This window comes from Salmo salar, chromosome ssa09, assembly GCF_905237065.1.
Source record: "Salmo salar chromosome ssa09, Ssal_v3.1, whole genome shotgun sequence".
NCBI classification, from domain to species: domain Eukaryota; kingdom Metazoa; phylum Chordata; class Actinopteri; order Salmoniformes; family Salmonidae; genus Salmo; species Salmo salar.
In genome coordinates, this window is record NC_059450.1 from 95,616,021 (window position 1) to 95,637,936 (window position 21,916).

Below are 21,916 nucleotides of genomic sequence, written 5' to 3' on the forward strand. Positions count from 1 at the left end.
TAGTACTGATACATCCTATATAATTTAGTACTGATAAATCCTATATCATTTACTAATGATAAATCCTACATAATTTAGTGCTGATAAATCATATATTGTTTAGTACTGATAAATCCTATATCATTTAGTATTGATAAATCCTATATCATTAAGTACTGATAAATGCTATCTCATTTCGTAATGATTATTCCTATATCATTAAGAATTGATAAATCCTATGTCAATTAGTTCTGATAAATGCTATCTCATTTAATAATGATAATTCCTATATCATTGAGTACTGACAAATCCTATATCATGTAATACTGATACATTCTACATCCTTTAGTACTGATAAACCCTATATCATTTAGTACTGATTAATCCTATATCATTTAGTACTGATAAATCTATATAATTTATTCCTGATAAATCCTATATCATTTAGTACTGATTAATCCTATATCATTAAGTACAGATACATTTTATATTATTTAGTACTGATAAATCCTATATCATTTAGTACTGATAAATCCTATATCTTTAAGTACTGATACATCCTATATAGTTTAGTACTGATAAATTGTATATAATTTAGTACTGATACATCCTATATAATTTAGTGCTGATTAATCCTAGATGAAAAGAAGCCAATTCCAAGAGTTTATACTGGACAGTCAGACAGGCATAAAGCTGTGGTACACAACACTCTACAGTACTGCATCAAATAGGGTACATCTGGTATTTCAGGAATTCAATGCTGGTGAATCCCCTCATCGTAACAGACAAATGTTCCAAATACATATATATATTTTTTGTTCCTTTGTTTATATGCACTACCTGTCAGCGGGTAATGTCACGGTGTACAGTTCCACCAGAAGTGGAATCCATACAAAGGTTTTTTTTTTTTCTTCCTACTTCAGATCAAAAACATTGAAGTCACATGATCAAAGCCATTGGATAATCCTGGAACTACTGCGTTGCTTTAATCCCAGTGAGAGAAACAATGTACCACGGTAAACAAAACAAAAAAATATCAGGAACAAGTCAATGTAACTGCAGTTGACTAAATGTAGCAACAACAAGACACTTTGTAGTGGATAGCAAGGAAGTTAGCTAACTGGATAAAGCATCTCATTGTAAGTGTGGAGAATGCCAGTGGTGCCCAATGGCCCCCACTCACCCAACATACCAATGTCCCCCCCCCCCCCCCCACCAAAAGCCCCTATCTGCTCGACACTGGGAGTGAATGGTGCTCTTGTTCTCAGGTTTATAGGGCGTCCGCCTTGAATGTGATCCGCATGGTTCATATCCTGCATGTGCTATGACGGCGTTAGGGAAGAAAAGATAATGTAGCTCATTAAGGTAGCTATTTTGCTCACTTGCTTCAGAATGAAGGGTGTGGGGGTAGCTCTTCTTTACCTAGTTACTTTCTGTTGCTAATTTTTAAATGCAGCAAAGTCTTACCACAACTCTTTTAAACTCAGATTTCTGATCATGCAACATTTTGCTCACAATTAAAAAAAGAATTTAAAAAATCAAATTTCTAAAATTCCCAGCGTTTTTTCTCATTTGTATCATCACAGTTACAACGACCGTCTTTGCTCTGGATGAGACCAAAACATCAATATGTGGTTGGTGTAATCCAAGGACCTTTACTATGCTTGTCGATAATGTGATGCACTCCCTATCAGATCTACCAGTGTACCAGACCAGAGGTGGATTTTTAGGATAGACAGTCAGAAGGTTAATTATATGGTATTACACTGACATTGACTTAAATCTCATAACCATTGTGGTCAGATTTCAGATAATGAAAACACATAACACAGTGTTTTAACAGTTCATTTTAACACTCAGAGATTGATTCACAGATAGTTGCATTGCGTCTAGTTTATTGATGAAATATTCATGGATGAGATATACATTCATTACATGTAGGGTGCATCCCAAATGACACCGTTTTCCCTATGTAGTGCACTACTTTTGGCCGAAGCCCAATAGCTCCCCAGTCAAATGAGAGCACTTTGTAAGAAACGGGGGTGCCATTTGGAATGTCTGATAAAGCTTCTCTGACAGCTGTAATAAAATGAACATGCTTTCTATGAACACTATTGTTTTATTCTGCTAAGAGAATGCCGTGATTTGAATGCTGTTAATCCTGTTAAAATATATAGGCACGCTCATTACAGACCCATGAAATACCTCCTGTGTGTGTGTGTGTGTGTGTGTGTGTGTGTGTGTGTGTGTGTGTGTGTGTGTGTGTGTGTGTGTGTGTGTGTGTGTGTGTGTGTGTGTGTGTGTGTGTGTGTGTGTGTGTGTGTGTGTGTGTGTGTGTGTGTGTGTGTGTGTGTGTGTGTGTGTGTGTGTGTGTGTGTGTGTGTGTGTGTGTGTGTGTGTGTGTGTGTGAAGAAAGGGAAACAGCTGTGGATTATCAATGCTAGCTATCCAACTCAAACAGCCCACTCACTTTGTTAGGAAGTCAAAAAAAAATCTCCCTTTTTCTCCCCAATTTAAAGATAAACAGTTGGTAGTTACAGTCTTGTCCCGTTGCTGAAACTCATGATATCCAATTGGTAGTTACAGTCTTGTTCCATTGCTGAAACTCATGATATTTTTTTTTCATTGGTAGTTACAGTCTTGTCTCATTGCTGCAACTCCTGTACGGACACGGGAGAGGCGAAGGTCCTCTGAAACACGACCCAGCCAAGCCACACTGCTTCTTGACACACTACTGCTCGCTTAACCCGGAAGCCAGCCGCACCAATGTGTCGGAGGACACACTGTACAACTGGCGACCGTGTCAGCGTGCATGCGCCCGGCCCGTCACAGGAGTCGCTAGAGCGCGATGGGACAAAGACTTCCCGGCCGGCCAAACCCTCCTCTAAGCCGGACGACGCTGGGCCAATTGTGCGCCGCCTCATGGGTTTCTCGGTCACGGCTGGCTGCGACACAGCCCGGGATCGAACCCAGATCTGTAATGACGTCTTTAGAACTGCGATGCAGCACCTTAGACCGCACAGAGTGTTTCTAGAAATGTATTTGTCTTTGAATTGTCCATTAGGCTACTCTGTTTTGATCTACACCTCTTATCTAAATCGACATTCTCTGTTTAATGAATACATGTATTGTGCTTTTCAAGGTACCCAAGTGACGAGGAGACTACAGTAGAGGACAATACAGTAGAGGAGACTACAGTAGAGGAGACTACAGTAGAGGAGACTACAGTAGAGGAGACTAGAGTAGGAGAGAGTAGAGGGAACTACAGTAGAGGAGACTACAGTAGGGGAGACTAGAGTAGTGTAGACTACAGTAGGGGAGACTACAGTAGATGAGACTACAGTAGGGGAGACTAGAGTAGTGTAAACTACAGTAGGAGAGACTACAGTAGGAGAGACTACAGTAGAGGAGACAACAGTAGAAAAGACTACAGTAGGGGAGACTAGAGTAGGGGAGACTAGAGTAGGGGACACTAGAGTAGTGTAGACTACTGTTGGAGAGACTACGGTAGGGGAGACTACAGTAGAGGAGACTACAGTAGGAACGACTATAGTAGGGGAGACTACAGTAGAGGATATTACAGTAGAGGAGACTACAGTAAGGGGGACTACAGTAGTGTGTAGTACAGTAAGGGAGACTACAGCAGTGTAGACTACACTAGGGGAGACTACAGTAGTGTAGACTACAGTAGAGGAGACTACAGTAGATGAGACTACAGCAGAGGAGACTAGGAGACTACAGTAGGAGAGACTACAGTAGAGGAGACGTCAGTAGAGGAAACTATGAGACTACAGTAGAGGAGACTTCAGTAGAGGAAACTATGAGACTACAGTAGAGGAGACTACAGTAGAGGGAACTATGAGACTACAGTAGAGGAGACTACAGTAGAGGGAACTATGAGACTACAGTAGAGGAGACTACAGTAGAGGAGACTAGGAGACTACAGTAGAGGAGACTAAAGTAGTTTATTTAAAGGATTCAAGTCCAACATTTTCTTAAAACATGTTTTTGAATAAGGCTGTAACGTAACAAAATGTGGGAAAAAGTCAAGGGGTTCGAATGCACTGTACATTGCAGATCTAGGGTCGTTTTGAGTGCCACTGTCATCCCAGCATAATGTAGTGCTTCCAGTGTTTCCACCCACTGTGAAAAGCTAAGACTCTCATGAACATGCATCTAATCTGTTTTGCTCTACGACGCTCACAACAAGAGTCATTAAAAGGTAAGGGTTTTTCTGCAAAGAAGATCTTAGGAAATCCCACAACGTAGTATAATAATAGTATAATAATGTCACGTAGTTGCTGTCACAAACTCTACACAGTTATCACTGACTAGTTCAGTATTCATTTCCCACTGAGCAAACAATTTATGTACTTACAGCATTCTTATACATTTATTTTTAATAAGGTTTTTGATTGGTGGACAATTTTTTCTTGATTGAAATTTGTCAATAAAACTTGTGAATGCAACTGTTTATTTGAAATCATTTTGTATACTACTTGTCCTGAAAAGAACATGGTAAAACACTTCAATTTGATGCTAAATATGAGGGCAGAGCAAGCAGATGAATGAAAATTGTGAATTTGAGTTTTTTCGCTGTGGGAATCCCTCATGCTTAATAATTGGGACTACCCATTGTGCTGGAGTGTATCCTCCATCCTTAAAAGGGATTGGGTGTGCTTTGGAGACGGCTCAGCATAGGAGACAGTACTCAGTGTCTCCATGCACCTGTGGAAAAGCTGACATTTCAAAGTGTTCCCCTTTTTATACTGTGGCATATTCAGTCAGTAGTAAGTTTCTACACTGACGGCTGAGAGATTAGAGCAGTGTTTAGCCCGTTGCTAAAGTGGCTAGGGAAATGGGGTGGGGGGGGGTATGTTCTCACAAGGAAGGGACAGTGTGGAATCTTGTGCAAAAAGTTTAGAAGACTGTTGCCCGTTTCCATGAGAGCCTGAGTCCTCTAAAGTGAAAGTGTGTCACTTTTAACGCTCCATAATAACATACCGTAGCTGATATCTTGTTATTATTGTGACTTGTTTGGTATTCTATTAATGTTGGAGGAGGAAATGGCTCTCAAACCGAATTCAGACGCTGACAAGTAGGAAACGTTTAATCAGAGGGGACTAACGTCTTATTTTTACACATTACTTTCTCACCCTACTGTAATTTCACTCTCTCTCGAGGAGGTCCATTATCATGTGACGATGTGTCTTCCTGTGCGATGCATATTGTGAACAGAACAATAATAGTATCAGCTTAAAGGCATTAGGCACTGATGACGGGCACTTTCTGGGCTTAGATTTGCCCGAACGAGCAGACAGGGTCATTGAAAAGGGTTGCTGACGTCAACCTACGTACACAGTGGATTGTAGTTCACCTTTGCAACAGGAAAGCCTATGTGTGTTGGTTTATGAACTGTAAGCACTGCTCAGGTTACAGTTTATATATAACATCATATTGTTTGGACTAAATTCATTAAATAAGTGAAAACTAAATAACTTGAAAATGGAATACTAGCGGAAAGCACGTGTTCAAGAATCGAACATTTCGAACTTAATGAGTTAATCAAGTCATGCTCATCATACCCTCATCCCCCCAAAAAACCACACACACACACACACACACACACACACACACACACACACACACACACACACACACACACACACACACACACACACACACACACACACACACACACACACACACACAGCTTCCTCCCCCATGCCTCCCAAAATTCTGTCATGTTTATATGAAAGTTCATTTCTCCTGATATAGTAACAGTTCCAGTATCTACTCTGTGGGGGGAAATTGTTTTGACTAATTCAGACAACCAAAGCTTGGCCATCGGCCCTTTAATATTACATGAGATGAGTGTTTACGCTGCTTGCTGCTGCAGTGCCAGTGAAGCTAGCTAGCTGGGATTGTATATATGTGTGTGTGTGCTTGGGTGTGCTTTGTGTGTGTGTGTGTGTGTGTGTGTGTGTGTGTGTGTGTGTGTGTGTGTGTGTGTGTGTGTGTGTGTGTGTGTGTGTGTGTGTGAAGAAAGTGTAAGTGTAAGTGTGTGAGTGTGGTTCTCTCTCTTCTCTCGCTCTCCCTCACCCCTAGACTCTCTTTAAATTGTGATGAAACATAGATGTTGGTAGTCTGGGCAGTTCTGTGTCTCTTCTCTCCTGGTGATTCCATAAGGAAGACATTAATGGTGTCAGGGAGTATTAGGCGGTACCCCCGGTAACATAATTGAATATGAGGGGCTAATGGCTGACACCTACTTGGAATCAATGTGGTCTCCTGAAGTAGCTAGTTAAGGTTTCGGGGGGGGGGGGGTGGGGGGGCTGTAAAGCCCCTCTCCATTCCATGTGAGCCTGTTCATTCCCCCTGTTATTAGTCATTGTTAGGCTCAAACATTCCCTGTTGCGCGTGAAAAGGAATACGTTTCCCTGGAAAAATTGTGTGTATGCAAACACTTGAGCGATCTCGGCATAATCACACAAACAGCAGGACCATCTGTTGTTGGCTTGACGACATACCATAGCGGATTATTTTAATGCATTTTTTTTTTTTGCATCTGAATGATGCATCGCTGTATTAGAAAGAAGACTGTAAGGTCATCTGACTGTAAGGTCTGTGTTGTAAGTAGTAGGTCCATATGTTATGTGAACTCATCTGACTGCTAAAGAAGGTTTGTAATCTTTCCAGAAAGCAAAAAAAGCAAAAAAGCAACAAAAAAACCCCGTTATTATACTCTGTGAAAGCAAATCAAGATTATATTTTCAAGATAAACATCTACAGCCAAGAGTGCAGTTTTATTCTTGAATTATGAAACGGCTAAAAACCTACCTGTTGATGTAGTAGGGTCACGTAAACTCTGTATGGTCCAGAGAATAAGGGAGAGAAAATAAGCTGCATCTATGTTTGTCCCAAATGGCACACTGTTCTTAAAGGTCTTGGTCAAAAGAAGTGCACTATTAAGGGAAAAAAGGGTGCCATTTGGGACGGACAACCTACTGTCACAAATGGTGTTGTGTTGGAAATGGCTTTCCACAGTAAGCATGTTTCTGATAATGTGCTTTTCTATCTTGTAGAATCAGGGCCAGACACCGGAAAAGTCCTTGAACTCAGATGCATCCACGTGTCCCCATAAGGTAAGCTCTCTCTAGACCTATACAGGATACAGTATATTACTCTATATACACCTGTACAGCATACATTATATTATAACAGTACACAGTATATTATTCTATATAGACCAATACAGGTTACAGTATATTACTATAGGATACAGTATATTAGTATAGGATACAGTATATTACTCAAGGACACAGTATATTACTCTATATAGACCAATACAGGATACAGTATATTACTCTATATACACCTATACAGGATACAGTATATTACTATAGGATACAGTATATTACTCTATATAAACCTATACAGGATACAGTATATTACTCAATATAGACCGATACAGGATACACTATATTACTCTACATACAGTGAGGGAAAAAAGTATTTGATCCCCTGCTGATTTTGTACGTTTGCCCACAGACAAAGAAATGATCAGTCTATAACTTTAATGATAGGTTTATTTGAACAGTGAGAGACAGAATAACAACAAACAAATCCAGAAAAACGCATGCCAAAAATGTTAGAAAATGATTAGCATTTTAATGAGGGAAATAAGTATTTGACCCCTCTGCAAAACATGACTTAGTACTTGATGGCAAAACCCTTGTTGGCAATCACAGAGGTCAGACGTTTCTTGTAGTTGGCAACCAGGTTTGCACACATCTCAGGAGGGATTTTGTCCCACTCCTCTTTGCAGATCTTCTCCAAGTCATTAAGGTTTCGAGGCTGACGTTTGGCAACTCGAACCTTCAGCTCCCTCCACAGATTTTCTATGGGATTAAGGTCTGGAGACTGGCTAGGCCACTCAAGGACCTTAATGTGCTTCTTCTTGAGCCACTCCTTTGTTGCCTTGGCCGTGTGTTTTGGGTCATTGTAATGCTGGAATACCCATCCACGACCCATTTTCAATGCCCTGGCTGAGGGAAGGAGGTTCTCACCCAAGATTTGACGGTACATGGCCCCATCCATCGTCCCTTGGATGTGGTGAAGTTGTCCTGTCCCCTTAGCAGAGAAACACCCCCAAAGCATAATGTTTTGACCTCCATGTTTGATGGTGGGAATGGTGTTCTTGGGGTCATAGGCAGCATTCCTCCTCCTCCAAACACGGCGAGTTGAGTTGATGCCAAAGAGCTCCATTTTGGTCTCATCTGACCACAACACTTTCACCCAGTTGTCCTCTGAATCATTCAGATATTCATTGGCAAACTTCAGACGGGCATGTATATGTGCTTTCTTGAGCAGGGGGACCTTGCTGGCGCTGCAGGATTTCAGTCCTTCACGGCGTAGTGTGTTACCAATTGTTTTCTTGGTGACTATGGTCCCAGCTGCCTTGAGATCATTGACAAGATCCCCCCGTGTAGTTCTGGGCTGATTCCTCACCGTTCTCATGATCATTGCAATTCCACGAGGTGAGATCTTGCATGGAGCCCCAGGCCGAGGGCGACTGACAGTTCTTTTGTCTTTCTTCCATTTGCGAATAATCGCACCAACTGTTGTCACCTTCTCACCAAGCTGCTTGGCAATGGTCTTGTAGCCCATTCCAGCCTTGTGTAGGTCTACAATCTTGTCGCTGGCTTCCTTGGAGAGCTCTTTGGTCTTGGCCATGGTGGAGCATTTGGAATCTGATTGATTGATTGATTGCTTCTGTGGACAGGTGTCTTTTATACAGGTGACAAGCTGAGATTAGGAGCACTCCCTTTAAGAGTGTGCTACTAATCTCAGCTCGTTACCTGTATAAAAGACACCTGGGAGCCAGAAATCTTTCTGATTGAGAGGGGGTCTAATACTTATTTCCCTCATTAAAATGCAAATCATTTTATAACATTTTTGACATGCGTTTTTCTGGATTTTTTTGTTGTTATTCTGTCTCTCACTGTTCAAATAAACCTATCATTAAAGTTATAGACTGATAATTTCTTTGTCAGTGGGCAAACGTACAAAATCAGCAGGGGATCAAATACATTTTCCCCCTCACTGTACACCTATACAGGATACAGTATATTACTCTGTATAGACCGATACAGGATAGAGTATATTATTATATATACACATTTACAGGATACAGTATATTACTCTATATACACCTATACAGGATACAGTATATTACTCTGTTTACACCTATACAGGATACAGTATATTACTCTATTTACACCTATACAGGATACAGTATATTACTCGGTGTACAACGATACAGGATACAGCATATTACTCTGTTTACACCTATACAGGAGAGGGTACACAACTCTGTATAAACCTATTCTGAATACAGAATGTTACTGTGTAAGCACCTAGTGTATGCACCTATAAAGTATACATTATATTACTCTGTATGCACCTATAAAGTATACATTATATTACTCTGTATAGACCTATAAAGTATACATTATATTTATTTGTATACACATATACAGGATACAGTATAGTACTATGTACACACATATACAGGACACATTATATTACTCTGTGTAGACCTATTCAGGATACGGTATATTACTCTAAATTGACCTATTCAGTATACAGTATACATTATATTACTCTGTATACACCTATACAGGATAAAATATATTACTTTAAATATACCTATACAGGATACACCATATTACTCTGTATACACCTATACAGGATAATATATATTACTTTAAATAGACCTATACAGGATACAGTATATTACTCTATATACACCTATACAGGATATAGTATATTACTCTGTATAACCCTATTCAGGATACAATATATTACTCTATATAGACCTATACAGGATACAATAGAACTATACAGGATGCAGTATATTACTCTATATAGACCTATTCAGGATACAGTATATTACTCTGTATAGACCGATTGCGTCAGAATACAGAATATTTGATATCCATATTTCTATATGTAGTAAAGCTGGATTTCGTTTGTTCACTGAGAGATGTGTAACTAATGCAAAAACTCTATTTTCCCTGTTAAATTATATTAATGACATCCACTCTATTTATTTTGTTATAATTAAGAATTACTACTCACATTATACATGCAAATTAGAAGTACCACATTTTTGACATGATGTGAGAATTTCAAATGTATTCATTGATTTCCCACTTGGCTATGCAAAGTATAAATCCCCCATCCTCCAGACTTATTCAAGTAATCATCACACATCGAACTAACTTTCCACTTGACTCTGCCACTGGTGAACGTGATAATGTGTTATGTAGTGAAATCCTCTCACGTCTTCCAGTTCACTTAGGGAAAAAAGTGTCAAAATGGCCATGTCCTTTTCTGGTTGAATGGCACGGTCAAGAGTTTAAAAACCTCCTTTGAAGCCTAAGTCATGGTTAAAAGAAAGTCCGTGGAGAGGGCAGTCTGACAGCCTGTCATCATGGGTTCAGCTGAAACTATACCTCTTTTCAGCCTAAAAGCTACAATCTGGGATTGGAAAAACAGCTAAATGTTTGCTCGCCACTAGTTTCTGTATACAGCTGAGGGTGGGGCTAAGGGAATGTAAAACCTCTCAAATTCATTGACAGCACTCTAGATGCAAGGACTGACAGGACTGACTATCCAATATGTAGATTTAAATATATTCTGAAGCTATACTTTATTTGTTTTTACTTTATAAACAACAGAGGAATAAAACGTAAAATCATGGGTTATGATAAAGTTATGATAAAGTTACTGACAGTTGTGAAATACTCACAGGGTACTAATAATTTATATTCTTCAAGAATCAATGGTGAAAATGTAAAATTGAAATGACCATTGAACAGCTAGGTTCCCAAATCCCAGTCTGCACCTTTAATGCTCGGACAGCTTTCTAAAGTGACTGTTGAGCCGTTGAAAGCTGCCGAGTGTCTTGTACATCGTGGCGTGTCTACCTGCTTTTGACAGTAAATAATACAACACGATACTGTCCCTGTCATTGGGAAATAATGAGCGTTGCAATCAGCTTGGTCCTGAGTCACTCGACATAAAAAAAACGAGACTGGAATCACAGCCACATCCTTCACATGGTCCTGGAATCACAGCCACGTCCTTCACATGGTCCTGGAATCACAGCCACGTCCTTCACATGGTCCTGGAATCACAGCCACGTCCTTCACATGGTCCTGGAATCACAGCCACGTCCTTCACATGGTCCTGGAATCACAGCCACATCCTTCACATGGTCCTGGAATCACAGCCACATACTTCACATAGTCCTGGAATCACAGCCACGTCCTTCACATGGTCCTGGAATCACAGCCACGTCCTTCACATGGTCCTGGAATCACAGCCACGTCCTTCACATGATCCTGGAATCACAGCCACGTCCTTCACATGGTCCTGGAATCACAGCCACGTCTTTCACATGGTCCTGAACCGTAACCGCTCATCATGAAGTTCAAATGGCACCCTATTCCCTATGTAGTGCACTACTTTTGACTATATTTGAGACTTGACTATAGGGAATAGGTTGTCATTTGGGACAGATATTATGTGTAAGTCTCTGGCCATTATATAGGGAATAGGGTGCCATGGGTCCTGGTCAAAAGTAGTGCACTATATAGGGAAAAGGGTGGCATATCACCAGGAATAATCTGCATGCATATACTGTCCTTGAGATTTTAGGAAGAGTTTGCAATGTCCCATGTCGCCTCTCTCATCAGCCCTCACTCTATAAAACAGCTGATCTGGACTGATGTAAAATATAATGAAGCGAACAACGCCACTTTGGAGATTTGCAATTGCCTCAATACCAGTGGAACATATGTTCTCGTCTCGTCCAGTCACATTATTCTCCGTGATCCGGATTCACAGAACATTAAACACAGAGCGTACAGAACGCAGGGCCAGTATGGTCATTAACAGTCAATCAGTGACAGAATGAATATCTAAGAAATCAATGAGAGAAAATGTGATTTAGATACAAGGAACGCTTGATTATATTGAAGCTTAGGATATTCCTGTTTACTTCCTCAGCCTGCATTGTGTTGTGTCTGGCCGTCAACCAAAATATACAAAAAATGAACAGAGAGAGAGAGAGAGAGAGAGAGAGAGAGAGAGAGAGAGAGAGAGAGAGAGAGAGAGAGAGAGAGAGAGAGAGAGAGAGAGAGAGAGAGAGAGAGAGAGAGAGAGAGAGAGAGAGAGAGAGAGAGAGAGAGAGAAGGATAAATGGCTCTCCGGCACTGTGATTATATAAAGAGTGTTCGAGAGGGGAGGGGAGGGTGGGAGAGAGCACTAAGTATACATAATTGCTTCTTGACACATTGGCCAAATTCTGCAGTGCCAGTATCTAAAGGGAAAGAAGATGATTAACGGCTGTCCGAGTGGGTGGCAAAAACTTGGTTCCGTGTCCCAAAAGGCACTATATTCCCTACATAGTGCACTACTTTTAACCAGAGCCCTGTGGGGTAGTGCACTAAAAGTAGTGCACTTTAAATAGGGAATAGGGTTTCTGGTTTCCATAGTGATTGTACTCCAAAAGCCATACATCACATTCTGATATCCTCTGGGGTCTGGACATTGTTAAACTACTGACTATCCCCTGGGGTCTGAACATTGTTAAACTACTGACTATCCTCTGGGGTCTGAACATTGTTAAACTACTGACTATCCTCTGGGGTCTGAACATTGTTAAACTACTGACTATCCTCTGGGGTCTGAACATTGTTAAACTACTGACTATCCTCTGGGGTCTGAACATAGTTAAACTACTGACTATCCTCTGGGGTCTGAACATTGTTAAACTACTGACTATCCTCTGGGGTCTGAACATTGTTCGTCTACAATAATTGCTCACATTAAATGCATGGTCCTCCAGTCCCTCCCTCCCTTATTCAATCTCAACAAACAGTTTTTTGATGTTCTTCATTTGGTGTCTTCTTGGTAAAAATCTAAAGACTCAAAGAAAGAATCTCTGTCTATCAGTGAATAATTGAACAGCGAAACCCCTCCTCTGTTTTTGAGAAGGGGAAAGGCGAGGGGGAAGCTATAATATTTCTAGAGGCAAGCACATTGTAAGACATATTGTGAACAGCTCAAGAGGATTCTGAATAACACTAATTTAACAAGTTTTTTTCTCCTTTCGGCAGTAAATATTAAATAATGAAATGAGTACGTATTTTGTACTAAATCTTCAATAATGAAATTAGTTCATATTTTGTGTATAGTGTAACAGGGGAGGCAGATGGCAGATGGTTGGGATGATGGAAGGGGACTGGTTCATCCACCTCTCCCTGTATGGGGTATCATGCCCAACCCTGTCACTGCCAGGTTCATGAAATTACTATGGCAAACAAAAATTATTAAACATCCCTCCTCATGAAACCATAGGAGCGTCACAAATAGCACCCTATTACCTATATAGTGCTCTACTTTTGACCAGGTTCCCTAGGGCTATGTTCAAAAGTAGTGCACTACGAGGGGAAAAGGGTAATTTGGTGGCACGTTCCATGATGTCATATCACGCAGTTTTTTTCCAATAGCACACATGCCGAGTGACCCTGGTGTCCATGCTGCTAACACATTATTTATCTAGCATGCTTGGCCAGTCCACTATACAATATACAAGAGAATTATATCTGTTTAGCATACAGTGGAGTAGTATCCTGGTATAAATTCATCAAATGAAATGCATTTTATGAAGCCCTTTTTAAATCAGCTGTTAAAATCAGCAGATACCCGGCCTAAACCTCAAAGAACAAGCCATGTAGAATTAGACACGTTTCTTCTAATTTGGGATATTCACCATACATAATCTCTGTATAACACATCTATGTATAAACCGTTGGCAGGGTCTTGATGCCAGGGGAACCTGCTGGTGAATAAGCACTTCTTAATGATGATTCACACAGTATAATAAAATACAATGCCTCCAGCAGCCAAACAACAGGGCTAGTAATGCAGCAATTACCACGCTAAACTCAAGGGTTAGTGTTAGCGTTAAACTGAATGGTTAGGATTAGTGTTAAACTGAAGGGTTAGGGTTAGAGTTAAACTAAAGGGTTAGGTTAGAGTTAAACTGAAGGGTTAGGATTAGAGTTAAACTGAAGGGTTAGGGTTAGAGTTAAACTAAAGGGTCAGGTTAGAGTTAAACTGAAGGGTTAGGGTTAGGGTTAATGAAGGGTTAGAGTTAATCTGAAGGGTTAGGGTTAGAGTTAATCTGAAGGGTTAGGATTAGAGTTAACTAAAGGGTTAGGAATAGAGATAAACTGAAGGGTTAGGATTAGAGTTCAACTGAAGGGTTAATTATGGAGCTAAACTGATTGGTTAGGGTCAGAGTTAAACTGATGGGTTAGCATTAGAGCTAAACTGAGGGTTTAGGAATAGAGCTAAACTAAAGGGTTAGGATTAGAGCTAAACTGAAGGGTTAGGGTTTGAGCTAAACTGAAGGGTTAGGATTAGAGCTCAACCGAAGGGTTAGGATTAGAGCTAAACTGAAGGGTTAGGGTTAGGGTTAGAGCTAAATTTAAGGGTTAGGATTAGCTCTAAACTGAAGGGTTAGGATTAGAGCTAAACTGAAGGGTTAGGGTTAGAACTAAACTGAAGGGTTAGGGTTAGTATTAGAGCTAAACTGAAGGGTTAGGGTTAGGATTAGAGCTAAACTGAAGGGTTAGGCTTAGTATTTGAGCTAAACTGAAGGATTAGGATAAGAGGTAAACTGAAGGGTTAGGGTTAGAGCTAATCTGAAGGGTTAGGATTAGAGCTAATCTGAAGAGTTAGGATTAGTTTTAGAGCTAAACTGAAGGGTTAGTTATGGAGATACATTGAAGGGTTGGGATTAGGATTAGAGTGCATCTGAAGGGTTGGGGTTAGAGTTAAACTGAAGGGTTAGTTATGGAGCAATACTGAAGGGTTAGGGTTAGAGCTAAACTGAAGGGTTAGGGTTAGAGCTAAACTGAAGGGTTAGTTATGGAGCTAAACTGAAGGGTTAGGCTTAGTATTTGAGCTAAACTGAAGGATTAGGTTAAGAGGTAAACTGAAGGGTTAGGGTTAGAGCTAATCTGAAGGTTAGGGTTAGAGCTAATCTGAAGGGTTAGGATTAGAGCTAATCTGAAGGGTTAGGATTAGATCTAATCTGAAGGGTTAGGATTAGTATTAGCTAAACTGAAGGGTTAGTTATGGAGATACATTGAAGGGTTGGGATTAGGATTAGAGTGCATCTGAAGGGTTGGGGTTAGAGTTAAACTGAAGGGTTAGTTATGGAGCTAAACTGAAGGGTTAGGATTAGGATTAGAGTTGAACTGAAGGGTTAGGGTTAGAGTTAAACTGAAGGGTTTGGATTAGAGATAAAATGAATGGTTAGGTTTAGTGCAAAACTGAAGGGTTAGTGTTAGAGCTAAACTGAAGGGTTAGGATTAGGGATAGATTTAACCCGAAGGGTTAGGATTAGAGATAAATTGAAGGGTTAGGGTTAGAGCTAATCTGAAGGGTTAGGATTAGAGCTAATCTGAAGTGTTAGGATTAGTATTAGAGCTAAACTGAAGGGTTAGTTATGGAGATACATTGAAGGGTTGGGATTAGGATTAGAGTGCATCTGAAGGGTTGGGGTTAGAGTTAAACTGAAGGGTTAGTTATGGAGCTAAACTGAAGGGTTTGGATTAGAGATAAAATGAATGGTTAGGTTTAGTGCTAAACTGAAGGGTTAGGATTAGGGATAGATTTAACCTGAAGGGTTAGGATTAGAGATAAATTGAAGGGTTAGGGTTAGTATTAGAGCTGAACTGAAGGGTTTGGATTAGAGTTAAACTGAAGGGTTAGGATTAGAGCTGAACTGAAGGGATAGGGTTAGTATTAGAGCCAAACTGAAGGGTTAGGATTAGAGTTAAACTGAAGGGTTAGGGATGGAGCTAAACTGAAAGGTTAGGGTTAGAATTAGAGTTAAACTGAAGGGTTAGTGTTAGAGTTAAACTGAAGAGTTAGTTATGGAGCTAAACTGAAGGGTTAGGGTTGGTATTAGAGCTGGACTGAAGGGTTAGGAATAGATCTAAATTGAAGGGTTAGGGTTAGAGCTAAACTGAAGGGTTAAGGTTAGAGCTAAACTGAAGGGTTATGGTTAGTATTAGAGCTATATTAAAGGGTTAGGGTTAGAGCTAAACTGAAGGGTTAGGGTTAGAGCTAAGCTGAAGGGTTAGGGTTAGAGTTAAACTGATGGGTTAGGGTTAGAGTTAAACTGAAGGGTTAGAGCTCAACTGAATTGTTAGGTTTATGATTAGAGCTAAATTGAAGGGTCAGGATTGGAGTTAAACTGAAGGGTTAGGGTTAGGATTAGAGCTCAATTGAAGGGTCAGGATTAGAGTTAAACAGAAGGGTTAGAATTAGTATTAGCTAAACTGAAGGGTTAGTTATGGAGATACATTGAAGGGTTGGGATTAGGATTAGAGTGCATCTGAAGGGTTGGGGTTAGAGTTAAACTGAAGGGTTAGTTAAGGAGCTAAACTGAAGGGTTAGGATTAGGATTAGAGTTGAACTGAAGGGTTAGGGTTAGAGTTAAACTGAAGGGTTTGGATTAGAGATAAAATGAATGGTTAGGTTTAGTGCAAAACTGAAGGGTTAGTGTTAGAGCTAAACTGAAGGGTTAGGATTAGGGATAGATTTAACCCGAAGGGTTAGGATTAGAGATAAATTGAAGGGTTAGGGTTAGAGCTAATCTGAAGGGTTAGGATTAGAGCTAATCTGAAGTGTTAGGATTAGTATTAGAGCTAAACTGAAGGGTTAGTTATGGAGATACATTGAAGGGTTGGGATTAGGATTAGAGTGCATCTGAAGGGTTGGGGTTAGAGTTAAACTGAAGGGTTAGTTATGGAGCTAAACTGAAGGGTTTGGATTAGAGATAAAATGAATGGTTAGGTTTAGTGCTAAACTGAAGGGTTAGTGTTAGAGCTAAACTGAAGGGTTAGGATTAGGGATAGATTTAACCTGAAGGGTTAGGATTAGAGATAAATTGAAGGGTTAGGGTTAGTATTAGAGCTGAACTGAAGGGTTTGGATTAGAGTTAAACTGAAGGGTTAGGATTAGAGCTGAACTGAAGGGATAGGGTTAGTATTAGAGCCAAACTGAAGGGTTAGGATTAGAGTTAAACTGAAGGGTTAGGGATGGAGCTAAACTGAAAGGTTAGGGTTAGAATTAGAGTTAAACTGAAGGGTTAGTGTTAGAGTTAAACTGAAGAGTTAGTTATGGAGCTAAACTGAAGGGTTAGGGTTGGTATTAGAGCTGGACTGAAGGGTTAGGAATAGATCTAAATTGAAGGGTTAGGGTTAGAGCTAAACTGAAGGGTTAAGGTTAGAGCTAAACTGAAGGGTTATGGTTAGTATTAGAGCTATATTAAAGGGTTAGGGTTAGAGCTAAACTGAAGGGTTAGGGTTAGAGCTAAGCTGAAGGGTTAGGGTTAGAGTTAAACTGATGGGTTAGGGTTAGAGTTAAACTGAAGGGTTAGAGCTCAACTGAATTGTTAGGTTTATGATTAGAGCTAAATTGAAGGGTCAGGATTGGAGTTAAACTGAAGGGTTAGGGTTAGGATTAGAGCTCAATTGAAGGGTCAGGATTAGAGTTAAACAGAAGGGTTAGAATTAGTATTAGCTAAACTGAAGGGTTAGTTATGGAGATACATTGAAGGGTTGGGATTAGGATTAGAGTGCATCTGAAGGGTTGGGGTTAGAGTTAAACTGAAGGGTTAGTTAAGGAGCTAAACTGAAGGGTTAGGATTAGGATTAGAGTTGAACTGAAGGGTTAGGGTTAGAGTTAAACTGAAGGGTTTGGATTAGAGATAAAATGAATGGTTAGGTTTAGTGCAAAACTGAAGGGTTAGTGTTAGAGCTAAACTGAAGGGTTAGGATTAGGGATAGATTTAACCCGAAGGGTTAGGATTAGAGATAAATTGAAGGGTTAGGGTTAGAGCTAATCTGAAGGGTTAGGATTAGAGCTAATCTGAAGTGTTAGGATTAGTATTAGAGCTAAACTGAAGGGTTAGTTATGGAGATACATTGAAGGGTTGGGATTAGGATTAGAGTGCATCTGAAGGGTTGGGGTTAGAGTTAAACTGAAGGGTTAGTTATGGAGCTAAACTGAAGGGTTTGGATTAGAGATAAAATGAATGGTTAGGTTTAGTGCTAAACTGAAGGGTTAGTGTTAGAGCTAAACTGAAGGGTTAGGATTAGGGATAGATTTAACCTGAAGGGTTAGGATTAGAGATAAATTGAAGGGTTAGGGTTAGTATTAGAGCTGAACTGAAGGGTTTGGATTAGAGTTAAACTGAAGGGTTAGGATTAGAGCTGAACTGAAGGGATAGGGTTAGTATTAGAGCCAAACTGAAGGGTTAGGATTAGAGTTAAACTGAAGGGTTAGGGATGGAGCTAAACTGAAATGTTAGGGTTAGAATTAGAGTTAAACTGAAGGGTTAGTGTTAGAGTTAAACTGAAGAGTTAGTTATGGAGCTAAACTGAAGGGTTAGGGTTGGTATTAGAGCTGAACTGAAGGGTTAGGAATAGATCTAAATTGAAGGGTTAGGGTTAGAGCTAAACTGAAGGGTTAAGGTTAGAGCTAAACTGAAGGGTTATGGTTAGTATTAGAGCTATATTAAAGGGTTAGGGTTAGAGCTAAACTGAAGGGTTAGGGTTAGAACTAAGCTGAAGGGTTAGGGTTAGAGTTAAACTGATGGGTTAGGGTTAGAGTTAAACTGAAGGGTTAGAGCTCAACTGAATTGTTAGGTTTATGATTAGAGCTAAATTGAAGGGTCAGGATTGGAGTTAAACTGAAGGGTTAGGGTTAGGATTAGAGCTCAATTGAAGGGTCAGGATTAGAGTTAAACAGAAGGGTTAGAATTAGTATTAGCTAAACTGAAGGGTTAGTTATGGAGATACATTGAAGGGTTGGGATTAGGATTAGAGTGCATCTGAAGGGTTGGGGTTAGAGTTAAACTGAAGGGTTAGTTATGGAGCTAAACTGAAGGGTTAGGATTAGGATTAGAGTTGAACTGAAGGGTTAGGGTTAGAGTTAAACTGAAGGGTTTGGATTAGAGATAAAATGAATGGTTAGGCTTAGTGCAAAACTGAAGGGTTAGTGTTAGAGCTAAACTGAAGGGTTAGGATTAGGGATAGATTTAACCCGAAGGGTTAGGATTAGAGATAAATTGAAGGGTTAGGGTTAGAGCTAATCTGAAGGGTTAGGATTAGAGCTAATCTGAAGTGTTAGGATTAGTATTAGAGCTAAACTGAAGGGTTAGTTATGGAGATACATTGAAGGGTTGGGATTAGGATTAGAGTGCATCTGAAGGGTTGGGGTTAGAGTTAAACTGAAGGGTTAGTTATGGAGCTAAACTGAAGGGTTTGGATTAGAGATAAAATGAATGGTTAGGTTTAGTGCTAAACTGAAGGGTTAGTGTTAGAGCTAAACTGAAGGGGTTAGGATTAGGGATAGATTTAACCTGAAGTGTTAGGATTAGAGATAAATTGAAGGGTTAGGGTTAGTATTAGAGCTGAACTGAAGGGTTTGGATTAGAGTTAAACTGAAGGGTTAGGATTAGAGCTGAACTGAAGGGATAGGGTTAGTATTAGAGCCAAACTGAAGGGTTAGGATTAGAGTTAAACTGAAGGGTTAGGGATGGAGCTAAACTGAAAGGTTAGGGTTAGAATTAGAGTTAAACTGAAGGGTTAGTGTTAGAGTTAAACTGAAGAGTTAGTTATGGAGCTAAACTGAAGGGTTAGGGTTGGTATTAGAGCTGAACTGAAGGGTTAGGAATAGATCTAAATTGAAGGGTTAGGGTTAGAGCTAAACTGAAGGGTTAAGGTTAGAGCTAAACTGAAGGGTTATGGTTAGTATTAGAGCTATATTAAAGGGTTAGGGTTAGAGCTAAACTGAAGGGTTAGGGTTAGAGCTAAGCTGAAGGGTTAGGGTTAGAGTTAAACTGATGGGTTAGGGTTAGAGTTAAACTGAAGGGTTAGAGCTCAACTGAATTGTTAGGTTTATGATTAGAGCTAAATTGAAGGGTCAGGATTGGAGTTAAACTGAAGGGTTAGGGTTAGGATTAGAGCTCAATTGAAGGGTCAGGATTAGAGTTAAACAGAAGGGTTAGAATTAGGATTAGAGCTAAATTGAAAGGTCAGGATTAGAGTTAAATTGAAGGGTTAGGGTTAGAGTTAAACTGAAGGGTTAGGGTTAGAGTTAAACTGAAGGGTTAGGGTTAGAGTTAAACTGAAGGGTTAGGGTTAGATTTAAACTGAAGGATTAGGGTTAGAGTTCAACTGAAGGGTTAGGGTTAGAGTTAAACTGAAGGGTTAGGGTTAGAGTTAAACTGAAGGGTTAGAGTTAAACCCAAAGCAGCAGTCCATGGGAGTCATAGGGGGCCTAGGAGACTCACATGCCCATGCATGTACACACAAACACACACACACACACAACACACACGTACTCACACACACAAGTACACACAAACACACATGCACATGCTTTAAAACAGAAACACACATGTGCTCACAAACATACACAGGCACACACACACACACGCACACACGCACACACACACACACACACACACACACACACACACACACACACACACACACACACACACACACACACACACACACACACACACACACACACACACACACACACACACCACACACACACACTTCATCTAAGGTAAAGTTGATCCTGCAGGACAAGCAGGAATATTCACAGCACCCTGTGCCCACTCCGTGGTCCCATTGTGGCGCTCCGGGTTGCATCGGTGGACATCGTATGACAAATATGTGGTGTGACTGAAGAATAAAAAAGACAGTCTGAAAGGTCATTTGTGACCTCTGGGTCCGGTCCTGTGCAGCAGCTGTCACCAGTGAACACAGCATGTCCATGTCAAAAGGCAAAAGGTAGAGCTATGCTCCGCTGCCAGCTTGCCAATGCTGGAAAGGAAGACATACACATGGAAACACAGTCGGCTCATTTCGGCCAAGAGGCCATGAGGCCAATGGTGACTAAAACAGTTAGAGAGATTTTAATGGCTGTGATAGGAGAAAAACGAGGATGGATCAACAACATTGTAGTTACTCCACAATACTAACCTAAATGACAGAGTGTAAAAAAGGAAGCCTGTACAAAATAAAACATATTCCAAAACATGCATCCTGTTTGCAACAAGGTACTAATGTAATACTGCAAAAAATGTGGCAAAGCAATAAATATTTTTATCCTGAACACAAAGTGTTAGGATTGGAGCAAATCCAATACAACACATTACTGAGTACCACACTCCATATTTTCAAGCATAGTGGTGGCTGCATCATGTTATGGGTATGCTTGTAATCATTAAGGACTGGTGAGTTTTTCAGGATAAAAAATAAACAGAATGGAGCTAAGTACAGGCAAAATCCTAGAGGAAAACCTGTTTCAGTTTGATTTCCACCAGACAATGGAAGATGACAATAACCTAAAGGCTACATCTACACTGGAGTTGCTTACCAATAAGACGGTGAATGTTCCTGAGTGGCCTAGTTACAGTTTTGACTTAAATTGTCTTGAAAATCTATGGCAAGACCTGAAAATGGTTATCTAGCAATGATCAACAAGCAATTTTACAGCGCTTTATTCTTTTTTTTAAAGAATAATGGGCAAATCGAGGTGTGGAAAGCTCTTAGAGACTTCTACAAAGTATTGACTCAGGGTTGTGAATACTTATATAAATGAGATAATTCTGTATTTAACTTTCAATGCATTTGCACAAATTTCTAAAAACATGTTTTCACTTTGACATTATGGGGTATTTAATCAATTTTGATGTCAGGCTGTAACTCGTCAAAATGTGGAATACATCAATGGATAATGAATACTTTCTGAACGTACTGTA

The 21,916-nt window shown here is 40.1% G+C and overlaps 1 protein-coding gene across 2 annotated transcripts in view; it reads left to right on the top strand.

The window, feature by feature from the left end:
- LOC106612267 (protocadherin-11 X-linked) overlaps positions 1-21,916 on the top strand; it is a 267,425-nt gene that overhangs the window by 116,623 nt on the left and 128,886 nt on the right. For both annotated transcript variants that reach the window (XM_045724242.1, XM_045724243.1), the window contains exon 4: positions 7,065-7,124. In XM_045724242.1, coding sequence (XP_045580198.1) covers positions 7,065-7,124 — 60 coding nt within the window. The remainder of the gene's footprint in view (positions 1-7,064; positions 7,125-21,916) is intronic.